General features: G+C 34.4%; 2 protein-coding genes and 1 pseudogene across 2 annotated transcripts; all 3 read left to right on the top strand.

The window, feature by feature from the left end:
* The first annotated feature begins 2,537 nt into the window (after positions 1 to 2,537).
* Positions 2,538 to 8,569, top strand: LOC114758065 (rhamnogalacturonate lyase B-like). Its single transcript, XM_028947071.1, has 17 exons — positions 2,538 to 2,613; positions 2,920 to 3,038; positions 4,114 to 4,189; positions 4,285 to 4,406; positions 4,518 to 4,562; positions 4,644 to 4,760; positions 4,864 to 4,983; positions 5,083 to 5,218; positions 5,324 to 5,500; positions 6,721 to 6,876; positions 6,974 to 7,080; positions 7,172 to 7,265; positions 7,359 to 7,500; positions 7,590 to 7,749; positions 7,848 to 7,964; positions 8,074 to 8,200; positions 8,304 to 8,569. Exons 2-17 carry the CDS (start codon positions 2,941 to 2,943, stop codon positions 8,550 to 8,552), a joined length of 2,043 nt encoding a protein of 680 aa, XP_028802904.1. The 5' UTR covers positions 2,538 to 2,613; positions 2,920 to 2,940; the 3' UTR covers positions 8,553 to 8,569.
* Positions 8,570 to 10,851: 2,282 nt separating this feature from the next.
* LOC114758058 (probable mannitol dehydrogenase) lies at positions 10,852 to 13,263 on the top strand. The gene is made up of 5 exons (XM_028947066.1): positions 10,852 to 11,003; positions 11,324 to 11,437; positions 11,866 to 12,379; positions 12,475 to 12,628; positions 12,763 to 13,263. Exons 1-5 carry the CDS (start codon positions 10,906 to 10,908, stop codon positions 12,966 to 12,968), a joined length of 1,086 nt encoding a protein of 361 aa, XP_028802899.1. The 5' UTR covers positions 10,852 to 10,905; the 3' UTR covers positions 12,969 to 13,263.
* A 3,016-nt stretch (positions 13,264 to 16,279) lies between these two features.
* Positions 16,280 to 17,761, top strand: LOC114758059 (probable mannitol dehydrogenase; annotated as a pseudogene).
* Positions 17,762 to 18,157: the final 396 nt, after the last annotated feature.

Genomic DNA, 18,157 nt, shown 5'->3' with positions numbered 1-18,157 from the left:
TTTGAAAAAGAAATACATATGCTGGGGATACATTATTTTAAGAGACAAGGGAAAAAGTCATACGCTTTTAGAAGGTCGATATGTTCAATGTAAAATCTTTATGCGGTAGGAAAAAAAAAACTCCATTTTTGGTCCAAAAATTTAAAGAAATAAAAAAAAATGGAGCCAGCTTCTGAAAGGAATATAAACATATCATATTAAAGGTAACGGATGAAAACAACAAGGATCCCTGTAGGAGATGATGTGGCTGTTCACATGTCTTTTCTTCTGTCTCTCTCAAAAGTTGTAACTCATTTTCATAGTTCCGCAAAAACAGGTGTACCGACCTTTGCCTCAAATGCGCACAACTACGAGTGTTATTCTCATCGTTTTCAAAGCTCTATACAGCTCGTGGTTTCTCTCTCATCTTCTCCTTCTCTGAAAGGTACTGATCCATCACCAGCTCATAGCTTCTCTATCGTTCTCTGCAATTGTAATGTGTTTTCCTTCTTCTTCTTCTGTTCTATGCCATTGCTTCTGTGGTTGGTGTGGTCCAATAATTCGAAGTTCATTATCAGTTTGGAAATTAGAGGACGCAGATTAATCTCTCTTATTCCAGACACGTGTTTCTCTCGTTTAATGGTGTGAATTTGAACTTTGAAAAAGAATTTTTGCTCTCTTTTGAAGTTGACAAATGTCTCTTACTTCCTGGTGGGAGACAACCCCAAATGTTTTCTGTGTGTGTGTTTCTACCCAACCTTGTGACTTGTGTGTCTTCAAAACATATATCCTTTGGAAAATGATTCCAGTCAATGTCTGCGAAACTCTGTTAAGCTATATAAGCAGACATATTAGACTCTTATGGATGCATTACTGTAATATTTTAGTTAAGGTTTGGGAATAATTAGGACCTTAGTGGTGGTAGTTAATCAGTTTCACTTTAAGCTCTAGAAATATGCCTTTTCACACTTATTACTTCTAGAAGAATGTGGTCTGATTCTTCCAAGTTGAATGAGTTATTATAGTGGTGTTACCATTTGGGAAAGAATAATTGATAAATCTTTGACAGCATACTAGAATTTAAATTTTCAGGTACTTTAATTCCAAATCTTTGAATGGTAAACGTATGTGTGTTGCTTTACTTCAAAAAGGTTGACCAATGTACCGTTATGTTACTCCCTGAATCAACAAATTCGCGAGTATTTCATTAATATTTCATTCCTCTTTTCGATGATTGAACAAATTAAAATCACTAGAAGGAATTAAAATCTCTACTTTTGATTTTTCTCATTATGGTTTGAATTCAATAACTTGGATTGTATTTTTATTTCTGTAGCTATTTTACTGTTCTGCTCTCTAGATATATACCTTCTTACATGTGCATATTCAATAGAAGTACAATCTCTAGGATTGCGAATTGAATGTGTATATGTTTGTATTTCCCTTTCAATTTATCTTTCCCTCTTTAAATTTATTGTTTGGGATCTTGCTTTCCTACTTTAAATTTTTCTTATCCTAGGAAAATATCTACATCATCACTTTCGATGAGCTATAAAACACCCATGTCTTCTTCTACCTCTAGCAACATCACACAAGTAATTCAGAGAGAATCAGAGTTCGTCGATAAACAAGAGCAGGAAAATTATTAATAGAAGTGACATACGCAAGTAGAAAAAGGAGAGCTTCAAAAATAGTTAATCTTCTTGAAGGTGAAATTTCCGTTTTTAACTTCAATTCGTATAGGGGATAATTCTACTAGCTGAGTTCACAAACAGTTTCCGTTGGTTGCTGATTTATCCTGGCCCTTAACGCTGAGGAATAATAAAATATTGAAAATTTTGATTTTTTCCGTATTTAATTTGTCTAATTAATAGGTAGTTAGGTTTGGTAAAGGAAATTCCATCGTATACCGTTGCGTAGATTTTAAGTTAGGTATGTGTAATTAATTCTGGAGGAGATTTTTTTGAACTAGAATTGCGAATTAGGTATACACCAAGACACCTTCTTGACAAAATTACATAGGACTACAAGTTCTTCGGGGCAAGTTTGTTTTAATGTCAATTAAAAAGTCTATGATTAATCATGTCAACCTTTGGTATAACGGCACAACTTACATTTTGTAAAACACATATTTTCTTTATTGAAGACCAAGGGAAAGGGAAATCAAAGTCAAAATTCTCGTTAATACGAATTCTAGTTCTAGTCAAATTTTGAGATTATTTCTCATTAATCTTTTCCCTTAAAAAAAAAAACATGTCATTTCGCCTATGCGCGTAATACACATATATACATCCTGCTCTTGACTGCTTGTTTCTCTCTAAGACTAGTCTCTTATAAATTACATTATTAATTTGTTGATTTTTTCCTAGTAAAAACATAGCAACTGTGGGGTAACAGGTTTCCCGTACATTACGCCGATATATCCATCAAGAAAAAATATACTGGTCAAATATAATAATTAAAAAAAGAGTGATATCAAAGAGAAGCTAGAAGACCTGAAGCTATATATATAAGCGTATTCGCTTTGCTTTACGCAAATGGCTGAAACCGTGTTGTTATTTAAGTTCCATAGAGAAGTTAGTGACAAAGCTGGGAAAGAGAGCCAAAAGGAAAAGAAACTCGTTTTCTTTTAAGGTTTTTTCTCTTTCATCTCCATGAGTTTTGTTTAGCTGTTAATTAGAAACTGCATGTTCGTCATTTTCTTTCTCATTATTAGCAAACCAGCACAAGGGGTTTGAGAATAGAACGCATGGTTTAACTTTCTTTTTGGTTCTTATTAATTAGTTGGTTGATTTTGTTTTCCAGCTTAGAGTATAATTAATTGCATTGTCTTAACACTCTTTCTTCCCTCATGGCTTATGCGTACCCAAACCTTGGCTCTTGATCTTTTATAGCTAAAACCGTACAACGTTTTATATATCAAATTGTTTTTGCATGCAGATTTTGATATTTTGGTGAAAGATGAAGAGAAGTAACTCGTTCATGTGGTGGTTTGGAGTGATTTTGCAGCTTTGCTTCATGCTTTTCAGTAGTTGCTCAGAGGGTTCCACCTCAATTAGGTATTTCTGTTTCATTCTCTCCCCCCCCCCCCCGGCCCGCCCCCAAAAACCAGGAATTAATGTTTTGCTTTCGCTTTTGTCTAATCTTTATGTGACTAAGAGGTTAATTCAACGAGGAAGACAATTCCATAACTTACGAGGAATTTCGTTACAAACTTATGTTTGTGTATTGATGGGATTTGGATTTTTTGTTGTAAATTATCATGACTATTCATGTTGTCATTTGTGGTAATTACATATTAAACTATACTTCTGAGACACTTCACAATTAATCTTTATATGAATGTAAATTTAATTTGAAGAAGAGTTATATTAATTAGAAATAAATCAGTTCAATGGATTTATTCAAAGTTTAATAATTAGATTGTGATCGAACAATTCCTTCTTAATTTCAGTTAGTGGCAGGTCAGATTTATATAAACCATTGGCAATCAGTAACGAGAGTAATTAGTATTAATTATTTATTAATTATTAATTATATAACAAAGCAGTAAGAGAGGATTTCAATTTTACATACAGAAAATTCACAGCTAATTCTCAATTATATTTTACTGTTCTTTTTCTCATCTTCATGTTCCTGTTCCATTAACATACTAGTAGTATATATTAACAACCAAATAGTCCGTTTTTCATCATCTTTGAAGAAAAATGGATTCTTTCTGAGTTAACCAATAATATCTGATGCCAAGAAGAATGGAAAATTTAGCCGCCTTATGAGATCCCTCAAGTTTCTCTGTCTTAAACAAGCTGTTTCACTTTTTTTTCCTCAAATTTTCTATCTCTTCTCTTCTCGATGGGGGTCGGGGGAAAATCTCTCCGTTCATATGCAATACGTCATCAAAAACGACTTTTCTGAATTGGAGGAATAAGAAACTTAAGCGCCCTTCCAACAAGATAAAGAAAAAATAATGCCCCTTTTTTACCAGGAGGAGAGATCATCAATCCTGTCTTTTACTGAACTTTTTTCTTCAAAACTGAAGACGCATGTTTGACAATTCTGTCTTTTGAGATGACGGCCTAATATATGTGTGTGTGTGTGTATATATATATATATATGCACATACTCCAATTGCAGAAGAGCTTTACTGAAGAATGACCTCACACCAGCGTCATCTTCTCCTGCTGTCAAACTGGACGAAAATCATAACCAGGTGAGAATAGATACTATTGGGTTCAAAATGTAAAAACAAATATTTCGTTTTTGACCATAATTATATGCGGCCAAAATGGTTTCGATTATTTTCAGGTTGTGATAGATAATGGAATCGTCCAAGTCACGTTGTCCAAACCAGAAGGCTACGTCCTTGCAATATCTTATAATGGAATTGACAATGTCCTCGAAGCTAAAAACAAAGATCACAATAGAGGGTATGTACCTAATTCGTTGTTTCATTACTCTTCATTCGTCCCCCCCCCCCCCCGGAGGGCTAATTCCCATCAGATTAATTAACAAGTCAAGTCGTGATCTCGTATTTCCAGGTATCTTGACGTTGTTTGGGGAAATGATGATGGAGTTTTTCAGAAGTACGTACGATTCTTGGAATTAAGATTACTTGTCAAACTGAAGTAATAATCTGAGAAAACTGTTTTGTATCTGTGAAACAGAATCGAGGGGACCAAGTTCTCAGTTATAGAGAAGACCGAAGATCAAGTGGAAGTCTCATTTTTAAGACAATGGACACATTCCATGGACGGATCTGTCCCTATAAAAATAGACATGAGGTGAACGTCCGACACATTTTTAATCTGTTTTACCATTAATTGAAACTGTTGAGAACAAACAGGTACGAAATGAACTTAATTAATTACTGTCGTTACGCTATAGGTATATAATGCGAAGAGGCAACTCGGGATATTACTCGTACGCAATATTTGAGCGACCGGAAGGGTTTCCAGCGGCAAAGGTTTTCCAGATTAGGCTAGTTTATAAGCTCCGACAAGACAAGTAATTAATAGTTACAAATTCAAAATTAGCATATATTTGGGTTTGAAAGTAAGAAAATTTATTGTGGGGTTAATCGAAAATATATAAATTTTTGTGCAGGTTTCACTATATGGCCATATCAAGGCAGAGGCAAAGAGTAATGCCAACAGCTGAGGATAGAATCAATGGACAGGAACTGGCTTATCCTGAAGCTGTTCTCTTGACCACGGCCAAGAATCCAAGAATCAGAGGAGAGGTGTGTATATGTGTCTATTGTGTTATACAACAAAATCGTACACTTTATTTTCTTAAACTTCTGTAATATGGTTGGTAAAATGTTGGTCTTTGTTGGGTTTATTAGGTGGATGATAAATACCAGTACTCGGCGGAGAACAAAGAAAACTGTGTTCATGGATGGATTAGCTTTGACACAGAACCACACGCTGGCTTCTGGGTCATAGCGCCAAGTAATGAGTTTCGCAATGGCGGGCCCCCCAAGCAGGATCTCACTTCTCATGTTGGCCCCACCTCTCTTGCGGTAAGACTTTCCCTTCTCTAATTCTCTTCTAGCGGGGCTCAAATATTTCAATTTACTCCACCAATACTTAATATAAAACCTATTTAATTAATTTAATTTAATTAAAAAATTTACATAAATTATTTAATTATAAAAGAATATAATATATATTTTTAAAATAAATTATTTTTCTTAATATCTTTTCTTCATGTCCTATGTTATTATGGTTAAAAAATATCAATAAGGATAATTTAAAAAATTAATAAATAAATAAGTCTTATATTTATGATTAAAATTGACTCAATAATTAAATCTTACATTGAGAATAAGAGGAGTAGTACTCCCCCCTGATATTTAAACACTGTTGGAATATGTTATAAAATATAAAAATAGAAAAAAAATTCTCAAAATTCATTAAATTGTGAGGTGAAAGATTAAATGAAATGATTAAATAGCCTGAATCGAACCCAAAAATTTTTCAACTTACAAATGATATCGCAAATCATTGCAAATTTATATTATTACGTCATTCATCACTGGCAACTTTGAAGTAAACTTGAATTATTTGTAATACTATTGAATTGAGAATTTATCTCTATAATTCTGTGTATACTTTAGTTCTATAAAAAAAATTTCGAGTGACTTTAGTTCTATATTCAAAGATGACGACTTTGAAACTTCCTTCTTTTTTTAAAAAAAAATTTCGTGGCAAATACGCGACGCAATCGCACATCTTAATTGACATATTTAGAATTTGTTTGGATCGTAAATGATTAGAAGCACATTTCACGTGAGCCTGATAAAATTCTACATTTCTACTCACATAGTACTCCTGATTTTTAATATAAGAGCTAATTAACTAATTTGAGTAGATTAAGAAAGTTTGTCAAATTAGTTATTTGTAATAAATAGATATTATATTTTCTATAATACCGTTGCTAATCATGTGTATTAGCTCGAGCTACCATTTGATAAAATATTTAATATGTGTAACTATTACAAAGATTAGTTTGGAAGAAATAAATAAATATAAAAGACAAAATGGATTGAGATCTTATATACAAAACTAAATTAAAAATCAAACTAACTTTTTATATTTAAGACCAGAGATAGTATATTTATATTCGTGTTTCCTAAATTATGATTAAAAACCTGCTCAAGTGATTTCAAATAAGTGTCAAAAGCGACTCTCCCTCCCTCTCCCTCTCTCTCTAAAATTGCTGAAATGAATGGATGCGCAGATGTTTGTGAGCACTCACTACGCTGGGACAAGTGTGTCCATTAATTTTGAAAAAGGGGAGACTTACAAGAAGGTGTTTGGCCCTGTATTTGTCTATCTCAACTCTGCTTCCAGAAATAACAATATAGACACACTCTGGTCAGATGCTGTTCGACAGGTACTCTATGACATCCCATTTAAACAGTGTAATACTCTTGGATAGCTTATATGTCACTAGACTTGATTTCTTCTTGTACTTCAAACTCTATTGATAGTTCAATGAGGAAGTCAGAAGCTGGCCCTATGATTTCCCTCGATCTCCAGATTTCATTCTACCCAATCAACGAGGAACAGTAAATGGGCGATTGCAAGTCCGAGATTGGTATATATACGTTCATGCATCTTTGTTACATTTGTTCTGTAATAAACCCATTTATATAAGAAGACGAGCTTAAGTTGTCCTGCTTTGCCAGGTTCAAGAAGGGATGGGGAAACTTCAATGCTAAGTTTGCTTATGTTGGTCTAGCTCTGCCTGGAGAAAATGGATCATGGCAGAGAGAGAGCAAGGTATTTATTTCTGTTGCCGCTTGAAGTTAAGTTTCATATATACTGGCTGGGCAGCAAGAAATTAGTGAAACTCTTGCTTATGTCTTTATATAGGGTTATCAATTCTGGACTCAAGCTGATGAGAATGGCTACTTTGAAATCAAATCCGTTATACCAGGGGATTATAATTTGTATGCCTGGGTTCCTGGCTTTATTGGTGATTACAGATACAATACTACAATCACCATCAAACGAGGTACAAGAACTCAAACCAGATGTATCTAATTAGCTTAATCCTTAAACTTAAAATATGAGAACTAATCAACGACTTCTTCGTTCTTGTAGGCGGTGTTATTAAATTGGGTTCACTTGTATATCGTCCTCCAAGGAATGGTCCTACCATATGGGAAATTGGTGTCCCAGATCGCTCAGCCGCAGAGTTATACGTACCAGACCCTGACCCTAAGCTCGTGAACAGATTGTACCAGAATGATGCACGAAACAAGTTCGAACAAAAGCCTTAATTAGACAATGACTGCTGCTATATTATATTGCTCTCTTTCTTCTCCTTTTATACTAATTTCATTTTTAACTTTTTCACAGGTTTAGACAATATGGGTTGTGGGAACGTTACACTGACTTATATCCAGAGAAAGATCTAGTTTATAATGTTGGCGTGGATAAGCACGACAAGAATTGGTTTTTTGCTCATGTTGCCAGGTTATTTTCCTTTACTCTCCTTCTACGTGGTCGAATTAATTTAGCTGTCCATTATTGTTCAGAAGCCCCGTCAACTGGTTCTGATGATCGTAACTTGCTTTGTGAGCAGAAGGACAGGAAAGCAGACATACCAACCGACAACATGGCAGATTAAGTTTGAACTTGACGAAGAAACATCATCAGGAAACTACACGTTTCAAGTGGCCTTAGCATCAGCAAATGAAGCCAGGTTGCAGGTGTGTGTGTAACTACCTCGTTTTATCGATCTTTCTCTTAAGTCTGTGTTACAGTTCTGAATCAAGGCACAAGTGAAAATATTGCTGTGATTATTATATGTAGGTTTGGTTCAATGATGGGAGAGACGTTGATCCACACTATGAGACAGCAAGGATGGGAAAAGACAATGCGATAGCGAGGCATGGGATTCATGGACTGTATAGCTTGATCAGTATTGAGGTTGCAAGTGATCGATTTAAGAAGGGAAACAATATTATCTATCTGAAGCAGTCAGAAGCCTCGGACTCATTTCAGGGTGTTTTGTATGATTATCTACGTTTAGAAAGACCTCCCACAGGTGGAAGGATGTGAATTTTATATATATATATATATATATATATATATTAGATCCATTATTGTTATCTCTTCATTTTTGGTGGTAGATTTTAGCTCTTCTTTAGTTGACGTGATCTGAGGCATCTTGAGGTCCCCACAGAAGACCAGAAACTTTAGGTAGTGGCTTTTTGGGACTATTAATTATTAAGGCCCAAAATGAGATCGTGTGTATTTTTCATAATAGCTGGATGAATATGAGCCATTGGCTGTGTTTATAAGCAGCACGTATTATCGGATTTAAGTAAATAGCCGAAATATTAGTCGGAAAGTCATTGTAATGTTGTCATAAAGTTAAGGTTGCTCCTATGGCTTAATTTGAATGGAGCGACTTGTAAAAGCAAATGTGAAATATCGATTTATGGATAATTACTACAGCGACGGAACATGTAATCAACAGGAGCAAAAAAAATTTTAAAAAAAAAAAGTTAAAATTTCTTATATCCTTTGAGTGTATATTATAAATAGAATCACACTGTCTCTGGTGTTTATTATAAACTTTAAATAACGTAACTAATTTATGAATAATGAACAATTAGTTAAAAACAATAAATAGGTTAGAAATAAATTTTTATTTTCAAATATACCCTTGTAATAAATTATAAAAAAAAAAGATGAAAGAAAACGTTTTGAGAAATGTGATAAGAGAGAAATAATTAAGGTCAATATTAAAAAAAATACATTAAATATTATGACAAATCGAAATTGAAACTTATAAAATAGATTACATATCTTCTCAGATTTAAAGTTTATAAATAGGACCGGAGGGGATACTCCCCAGAAATTGTATCTTAAATTAAGAATAGGAGTAGCATTTATCTTACGTTTGATTATATAGGAAGTAATAGGTGGTGAGAAATGGAGATGTCATTTTCAATTACTTACAAATTCACGTAACATTCTAATTATTGACTAATGCATCATCCATATTTAACATTTACTTACAAGGTAGAGCAACAGGAAATAAGGCATTTGGGCCATTCTGCCCCTAAAATCTGCCTGATACATGGGAAAAAAGATCTACGTTGGGTTATATTATTTCTTATCTTTATATAAAAACTAGTTGATTAATTTGAATAGATTAAAAAAAAATAAGTTAGTTATTTGTAATAAATATGTGTTGTTTTTCTTAAAATATTCTTATTAATTAAGTATATTGACTAAAACCACTACTATTAGAAGCACCACCTTAAAAAATATATAAATATAAGAAACAAAATAGATTAAAATTTTATATTTAGAATTAAAATAAAAATCAAACAATATCTTATATTAAGCAGTAAAGGTAGTAAATAAAAACAATCTAATAGAGACGGTGATATTCATAATTGTCGTGTTGAAAGTTGTGAACATTGGACCATTCAGCCACTAAAATCTATCTAGGGATAATATTTATATAATGGGTGTATAGAACCAAAAAAGCAAAGTTATCTGGCAAAAGAAGTCAAAGGAATATAATAGGAGTTTTGAAGGTGCATTGCAAAGCCTTATTGTGACATTAACCTGATACTTTCTTTAATTGTTCCTTACAGTCTTTAAATAAATATTAATTGATCATTAATGAAAGCATATAATAAGGAGTAAAATAGAAAACAAAATATTTACTAGTGCATTTTAAAAATTTCAAAATAGCATTTACTTAGTATAAAAAAGTTTTTATGACATTTATTAAATGTAACAAATAAGTTTGCGTGGTTAACGCCGATTTTTTCATCCCTCTATAATTATTTAACTAAATCTTTCTAACTTCATTGAAAATAACTTTAATATTGGGTGCGATCATATCAGCATTGATGCACTTGGTTGAAAGAAGTAATGGGATGTGAGAAGTCTTCGCGTTGCACCCCTCTTTAAAGGTATATCAAAAAAAACTTTAATATTTCATAATAAATTTATATAAAATTATTACTATTATTATTAAGTGCTTATAATAATAACAACAGGAGGAGCATTATATATTTGACGATTTGATGTATCCCATCTCGTATCTGTATATGGATTATGTGCTGCCGAATGTTGAGCAAGAAAACGTTAAAAAACCACACAAGCGATGGCAACAGTTATTTGGTTGAACTGTCTAATGAGGTGATTTATTGCGCCATCTGTTTCTCTTCATTGTCTCCACCCACTCCCTGCGTCTCGGTGTCCCACTGGCTGTGATCTGTGAACTGTGACGCCCATCACTTCCCTCTTCCCACTCCCACTCCCACTCCCACTCCCACCCTCATAAATTCATAGTACACCTTCCCTCTCTGTTCTCTCTCTCTCTCTCTCTCTCTCTCTCTCTCTCAGCTTTTCTCTGATTCCAGCTTCAAGAGTACGTACGCTTCCAATGGCGGTGAAACCGGAGGTTGAGCATCCCCGCGAGGCTTGTGGATGGGCCGCCAGAGATCCCTCCGGTGTTCTTTCCCCTTTCAACTTCTCTAGAAGGTTCTCCTCCCCCCCCCCTTTTTATTTATGCTCTGCACTTTTCTTGCTCTTTTGAGTGTTGGTGGATCACATGTGGATGATTTATAGGACTCGTCACTCTCTGGTTGTTATGGGAAAATCATGAGAACTCTACCAGGTGTTTGATTTAATTCCTTTTTTTTTTTTTGGACCAAGAAATTATGGTCTAGACTTCAGATCCTTAGTTGCTTCACCGAATATTTTGGAAGTTAATGACATCATTCTAATGGTTATGATGGCACTATTGGTTACTTGCTGATTACTTTAGGTGAGCTTTGTTAATATGAACCTTTGTTTTGCAGAGAGACCGGGGAGAGAGATGTCGCATTCAAAGTGTTATACTGTGGAATATGCCATTCGGACCTCCACATGTCCAAGAATGAATGGGGCATTTCGATCTATCCGCTTGTTCCTGGGTATGCTCTGTCCCGGCTTTCTTTTATACGATCCTGTTAATCATTTCCTCTAAACGTCACCGGTGATTAAAAAACTCATCCAGATTTCGCCGACAGCAACAATCCAAGGACTGTCTATAAAAAACAAATTTCAATTCGTTCTCCTTTTTTTTCTTTTTTTTCTCAATAGATTACGTTACACATCTGCTGAACTTTCCGTGTTTAATTTAATTAAGATTCCACGCATCCGCCAACTTCATTTGAAATTCTTTTTCAATATGGAATAAAATACTCCAGCAGGACAGGTCTGGTAGATCCCTGTCCTTTTCATGTATCAGGAACAAGTTTTAAAACTAGATTTTGAAGTGTCAGTGAAGTAATTGTGAATATATCTGTTAGAAACATCGTCAGTGAAATTCATCCGATTCTAATCGGTGTACCAAGTACAGGCACGAGATTGTTGGTATAGTAACAGAAGTGGGAAGCAAGGTACAGAAATTCAAAGTTGGAGACAAGGTTGGCGTAGGATGCATGGTTGGGTCCTGCAGATCCTGTCAAAGCTGCTCCGAGAATCTTGAGAACTATTGCCCAAAAATGATTCTCACGTACGGTTCCAAGTACGTGGATGGATCTATCACCTATGGAGGCTATTCTGACTTGATGGTTGCAGAAGAACACTTCATGATTCGAATCCCAGATGCTTTACCTCTTGATGCTGCGGCTCCTCTGCTTTGTGCTGGGATCACAGTGTATAGCCCTTTGAGGTACTTTGGTCTGGACAAGCCAGGCCTTCATGTGGGTGTGGTTGGTCTTGGTGGACTTGGTCATTTAGCTGTCAAATTTGCTAAAGCTTTTGGGGCTAAGGTTACAGTAGTCAGTACATCTCCTAACAAAAAGAAGGAGGCCATTGAACATCTTGGAGCTGACTCCTTTGTGGTCAGCACTGAGCCAGCTGAAATAAAGGTGTCACCCTTAGAAACTTGTTCATTGCATGGTTCTATGAATATCAGATGATTCTTTTTTAATCACTCACAGTTATTATTTTCGTGTGTGCTTAGGCTGTATTAGGCACTTTTGATGGAATCATTGATACAGTTTCTGCCACCCATCCTCTGTTGCCTTTGATTGGTTTGTTGAAGCGTCATGGGAAACTTATAATGCTGGGTGCACCAGAGAAGCCTCTGGAGTTGCCAGTCTTCCCTTTAATGACGGGTAATTAACATATAACCCAAGATTAATGTTTTGAGTAATTAAAGTGCCTCACGCAACTTGAAGTAACTTAATATGACGGCTTAAAGATTGGAATAGAATTTTTAAGCTTACGAAGTTTTAGAATATTTTGGCAGGGAGAAAGACAATAGCTGGAAGTGCCATTGGAGGGATTAAGGAGACGCAAGAAATGATCGATTTTGCTGCTGAACACAGTGTGAAACCTGACATTGAGGTTATTCCTATGGATTATGTGAACACTGCAATGGAGCGTCTTCTCAAAGCAGATGTCAAATATCGTTTTGTTATCGATATTGGCAACACATTGAAGCCAAGCCTCTAGTTCTGCATAATTCCAAATTTCACAAGATGATGCAAGATTCTGCTGAAGGTTGATTAATCCCTATATTTTATATATATATACACATATATATATCATTTGCGTCTTATTGTTGGTTGAGCTTCATAAATTTGGTAGTTTACAGTCCTTCTTGACTGAAGTGTGTAAGAGCTAAGCATCAGTTGACTGTTTTGGCGAGTGTAATGGTTGGGGTTAAATTTTAGTGTCAGCTAAAGTAGATTTTGTATCCAAGGAAAATGAGAAACTCTAGCTTTATAACGAGATAGATATGAGTGAAATTAAGGAAATAATAATCTCTTAGTCTTAACAATTTATCCCAATTTTTAACTCAGTCCTCATACTTTTAGAATTTTTATAACCAAGTACCTAAACTAATAAGCTGGTAGCAAGTGAATCCCTTGAGTCTGCATTATTTTTTCATCAGATTCTTATTGATGCCATGCCAGCAAACAGAAGTTAAAATTTAATGCATGGCAAGTGATTGAGATAATTATTGGAAGTTAATTAATGTTCTTGGAATTACTTTATCTTTCTCTGGCCAACGAAAAAAAAAATTACTTTATCTTTCCAATAACACTCCTAATGAAATGTAATAATCTCACCCGCTGCATTTTGACTTAATGGCATTGCTTGTTGGTCCCGCCATCTTTCTAGTGCAATGCATGTTGGCAGGTCTGGCTCACGAAGTAAAAAATTGTACTCAATTGATCCGTACTACAGGATTTTTCCATCTTAACAAGGAAGAAGGGGCATTAGATGGTGAGGATTCAATAAAACTTTTTTACTTGTAAAGATTTTGGAGAATAACATTTAAAGATCCTCTAACATATTAATTTTATGTAAAAATCTTAAAATTTTGAATTTTTAGAAAGGAATCAGGATGATCTTTGGATAGAATTAAACCTCTCATGAGTGATTCATTTTTAGTATTTTCTACAGTTCAAAATACTACCTCCGGTCTTTAATATAAGACCTTATTTGATTTTTATTTTGGTCCTAAATATAAGACCTCAATCCATTTTATCTCCCATATTTATACATTTTTTCTCAAAGTAGCCTTTCTAACAATGATAGTTCTAGTCAATACACTTGATTAGTAATGATATTTTAGGAAAGACAACACTTCTTTAGAACAAATAACTAACTCGACTTACTTTCTTAATCTTCTCTAATTAATCAGCTGGCTCTTATAATTAAGATCGGAGGTAGTATAAGATAAGTTTTGTTGGAAGGGTTTGGTTTTTTTTATTTATAAAATAATATTTATTTTTGTTTAAGCATTTAATGAATTTCTTTTAAATTTTGCCCCTCATATATTCACTTTTCTCTTTTATTCATTTATTGCATCTTTTATTTTTTATTAATAAAAATATATTTGGAAAAAAATATATATGTCTTGCATATTTCTTGTTTTAAACTGATTTCAACTAATTTTTTAATGAATATAAATGAATAAATTTTATCCTATATTTTAAAGTGGAGGAGTACTAATCTTTCAATCATGACCTGTCATTGTATCGAGGTTGAGTTTTAGCTTGATACTTCACTCAAACTGTCATTATAATAACTTGGGATTGACAAATTACTTAATTTTCTTGGTAAAAAAAATTACTTAATTTTGAAAGGTCTTTAAATGTCATTTTTCCCAAAGATTTTGACATCCAAACGTTGTTTAAGAAATTAAAGTGAAAACAATTGGAGCTGATCTGTCAGTTGCACAAGGATGGTAGTATCCTATCAAATTTTATTCTGTTCTTAAAATAAGAGTTAATTAAAGAGTTAATGTTAGTCTTATATATAAAACCTATTTTATAGGTTTATTAATTTTTTAATTAAATTTATTGATATTACTTCAATAATAATCAAGTAGGAGATGAAGGAAAGAAATTAAGAAAGATGCTTAGGGTATTTTAGAAAAAAACATATTATATTAACTAATTTAATTAACATTCTTAATCTATTTAAATTAGTTAATTATAGGCTTTATACTAAAAATCAAAAGAGCATCGAGTATTGCACATAGTCATTAATTATGTTGCGTAGTCATTAATTATGTTTTCTCTTTATGAGAAGAGGAAAAAACCTAAACAAACTTCTCCTATCATTAATATAGCATCTAATTAAAAAGTTAATATTGGTCTTAAATGTAATAACTATTTCATATAATTATCAATTTTTTTAAATTAACTTTATTGATGTTTTCTCAACAATAATCAAGTAAGAGAGGGAAGAAGATAATTAAAAAAAATACTTAGGGTATTTTAGAAAAAAATATATCATATTAATTAATTCAACTAATATTTTTAATCTAGTCAAATTAGTTAATCATGTCTTATGTTAAAAATAGAAGGAGTACTACATAAAATTTGGATCACTTTGTTTCAATAAGAGGATTTTTCAAAAGAAAATTGGATTGCCTAAATGGTTTTATATTAAAAAATTTGAAATGAAGATAACATTTAATTTTATCAACAAAGAAATTATTGTTCATCTAAAGGTATTATCATGTGGATTTTATTTATTTGTTTGTTTACTAGAAGAGTATTATATTTCTACAATCTAATTTCGAACCGTCCAGATTGGAAGTTAGACGGTTAGATTTAATATATATTTTCTTAATATTTTTATCATTTAATATTTTAACATGTGCAAAATTTAAAATAAAAATTATCTTTTAACGGTTAATTTTTTATTAAAAAAATTATTCAAAAATTACTGATTAAGAATTGGAAAAATGTCAAAAAAAAGTTGAAAATTAATAAATTTTAAATCAGGTGTTAACACTTAATAATACTGAATTTCTAAATAAGAATAAATTGTTATTGATATTTTTTTATTAGTATGAGTATTAGTAATTTTCAGTTTTTTTTTTTTTAAAGAATTTCAAATTTGCACATTACACGGCCGGTGTCTGGCGGCAAAGTGGTCCACGCTTCACATGATTATGTGAAGGAGACAGCATTAGGGTCAAAGTTCATCAACGAGAGATCTCTTCGCCTATGGTTCCACGTGCCGTTTGCGTTTGTTTCTAGAATTCCTCTCAGAAAAAAGCACGAGATCGACACCGTGCGTTGGGACTCGTGTGCGTCATCCAACACGTTAAGGCAGCCCTCCCCTCGTGACTCATAAATAGAGCCTCCTTCGCTTTGTCATGCCTCATTCATGTCTGCTTTCTTGTACTCTCCAAACTCTCGCTTCTTATTCCTCGCGCCTCATCCCCCGTCCACTTCTTTTCTACTACACCTTCTTGTCTTTACGAGCGCGACTGATACAGAGATATCACAGATTCGAATATGGCAGTACGACCTGAGTTTGAGCATCCAAGGAAGGCCTTCGGATTGGCAGCTAGAGACGCATCTGGCCTTCTCTCCCCTTTCAACTTCTCTCGAAGGTGTCTTAGATATACACATCCATCCGTGTTTCGTTATAATGCTGATCGCTTTTGGTCTCTGTTCCGTTATGTTTGTCGCTAAATTCAACCGTTTCATTTTGCAGAGAAACCGGAGAGAAAGAGTGTGAGATTCAAGGTGATGTATTGTGGAATATGCCATACCGCTCCACATGCTCAAGAACGATTGGGGCATCTCCGCCTATCCCCTTGTACCTGGGTATGTGTGTGGTGTGTGTTGTATCCACTCTCTCTGATATAAAATTTATAACTGGTAGTCTATGAATGTCAAGGTTGATTATTCATTCTAACTACTGCAAATATTGGCTAATTCAGGCACGAGATTGCTGGTGTGGTGACAGAGGTGGGAAGCAAGGTCGAAAAAGTCAAAGTTGGAGACAAGGTTGGTGTTGGATACATGGTTGGATCCTGCCGCTCCTGCCAAAGCTGTTCTGACGACCTCGAGAATCAATGCTCAGAGCAAATATTTACTTCTGGTTCAAAGTATGTGGATGGGACTATGACAATGGAGGCTACTCGGACTCTATGGTTGCAGACGAACACTTTGTGGTTCGTATTCCAGATGCTTTGCCTCTTGATGTTGCGGCTCCTCTGCTTTGTGCTGGGATCACAGTTTATAGCCCTTTGAGGTACTTTGGTCTAGACAAGCGAGGCCTTCATGTGGGTGTGGTTGGTCTTGGCGGCCTTGGCCATATGGCTGTCAAGTTCGCCAAAGCTTTTGGGGCTAAGGTCACTGTCATCAGTACATCTCCTAACAAAAAGAAGGAAGCCATTGAACATCTCGGAGCTGACTCCTTTATTGTCAGCCGCGAGCCAGATCAGATGCAGGTACGGTACCTCTTACAAATGCGCTTGGCGTATATGATGGTAGTTGTATATATCTGTGCATATCTGAATAGTCAGGAGAAAAAATCAGACCTTGTAAAATAATTCTATGGTCACTTGCATATGTCTGTGTAGGCTGCGATGGGAACTTTGGATGGGATCATTGACACAGTTTCTGCACAGCATCCTCTTGGGCCTTTGATTGGTCTGTTGAAGTCTAATGGGAAAACTTGTATTGCTGGGTTGCACCTGAAAAGCCTCAGGGAGCTGCCGGTGATCCCTTTACTTGTGGGTAAGAAAATAATTACCATATCTTATCATGTTTTGAGATAAGAATAAATGTGTGAAGCTTACTAATGTTTCAACAATAAATACATATATATTGGCAGGGAGAAAGATGGTGGCTGGGAGTTCTGTGGGAGGGCTGAAGGAAACGCAAGACATGGTGGATTTTGCTGCCAAGCACAACGTGAAACCTGACATAGAAGTTATTCCAGTGGATTATGTGAACACTGCAATGGAACGTCTCCTCAAAAGCTGACGTCAAATATCTTTGGTTGTGATTGGACATTGGAACACATTGGAGCCCACAACGTCTTAGATTTGCATGATTTAAGTGGAAATATAATGGCTAGAGGGAGAGAACAATTTATACATTCCTGAGAGTTCACTTTTGGTGCTGTGATAATAAATCATTTGTGCTGTTGTTAATTTTTATTAGCTAGCCAATCATATTGATACACGGCCATTCCTTCCTAAGATTTTGTGTGGGGATTCAGGTTCTAGATGACGTGGTTTGTACAAATAATGGAAGTTTAGTTACACATGTCACTTGAAATATTACCTGTTACAGAGAATGAGAAGATGAATTTTGATGACAACCTTGTTAGATTTTCACGAGAAAACTTGAGGTTAGATCGACTTGCTGTTTTTCGTT

The sequence above is a fragment of the Neltuma alba genome, unplaced genomic scaffold, assembly GCF_004799145.2.
Source record: "Neltuma alba isolate B1F8T4 unplaced genomic scaffold, ASM479914v2 tig00010661_pilon, whole genome shotgun sequence".
NCBI classification, from domain to species: Eukaryota; Viridiplantae; Streptophyta; class Magnoliopsida; order Fabales; family Fabaceae; genus Neltuma; species Neltuma alba.
The sequence above is the reverse complement of the archived record's forward strand: the minus strand, read 5'-3'. Positions and strand labels throughout refer to the sequence as shown.

What these genes read in the sequence shown, in the direction of transcription:
- LOC114758065 (XM_028947071.1), top strand. Translation starts at nt 2,941, where the DNA reads ATGAAGAGAAGTAACTCGTTCATGTGGTGGTTTGGAGTGATTTTGCAG. An exon ending in TATAAGCTCCGACAAGACAA is followed by an intron (nt 4,984 to 5,082) that starts GTAATTAATAGT and finishes ATTTTTGTGCAG; the next exon opens with GTTTCACTATATGGCCATAT. An exon ending in ATCCAAGAATCAGAGGAGAG is followed by an intron (nt 5,219 to 5,323) that starts GTGTGTATATGT and finishes TGGGTTTATTAG; the next exon opens with GTGGATGATAAATACCAGTA.
- LOC114758058 (XM_028947066.1), top strand. Translation starts at nt 10,906, where the DNA reads ATGGCGGTGAAACCGGAGGTTGAGCATCCCCGCGAGGCTTGTGGATGG. An exon ending in CTGAGCCAGCTGAAATAAAG is followed by an intron (nt 12,380 to 12,474) that starts GTGTCACCCTTA and finishes GTGTGTGCTTAG; the next exon opens with GCTGTATTAGGCACTTTTGA. An exon ending in AGTCTTCCCTTTAATGACGG is followed by an intron (nt 12,629 to 12,762) that starts GTAATTAACATA and finishes ATATTTTGGCAG; the next exon opens with GGAGAAAGACAATAGCTGGA.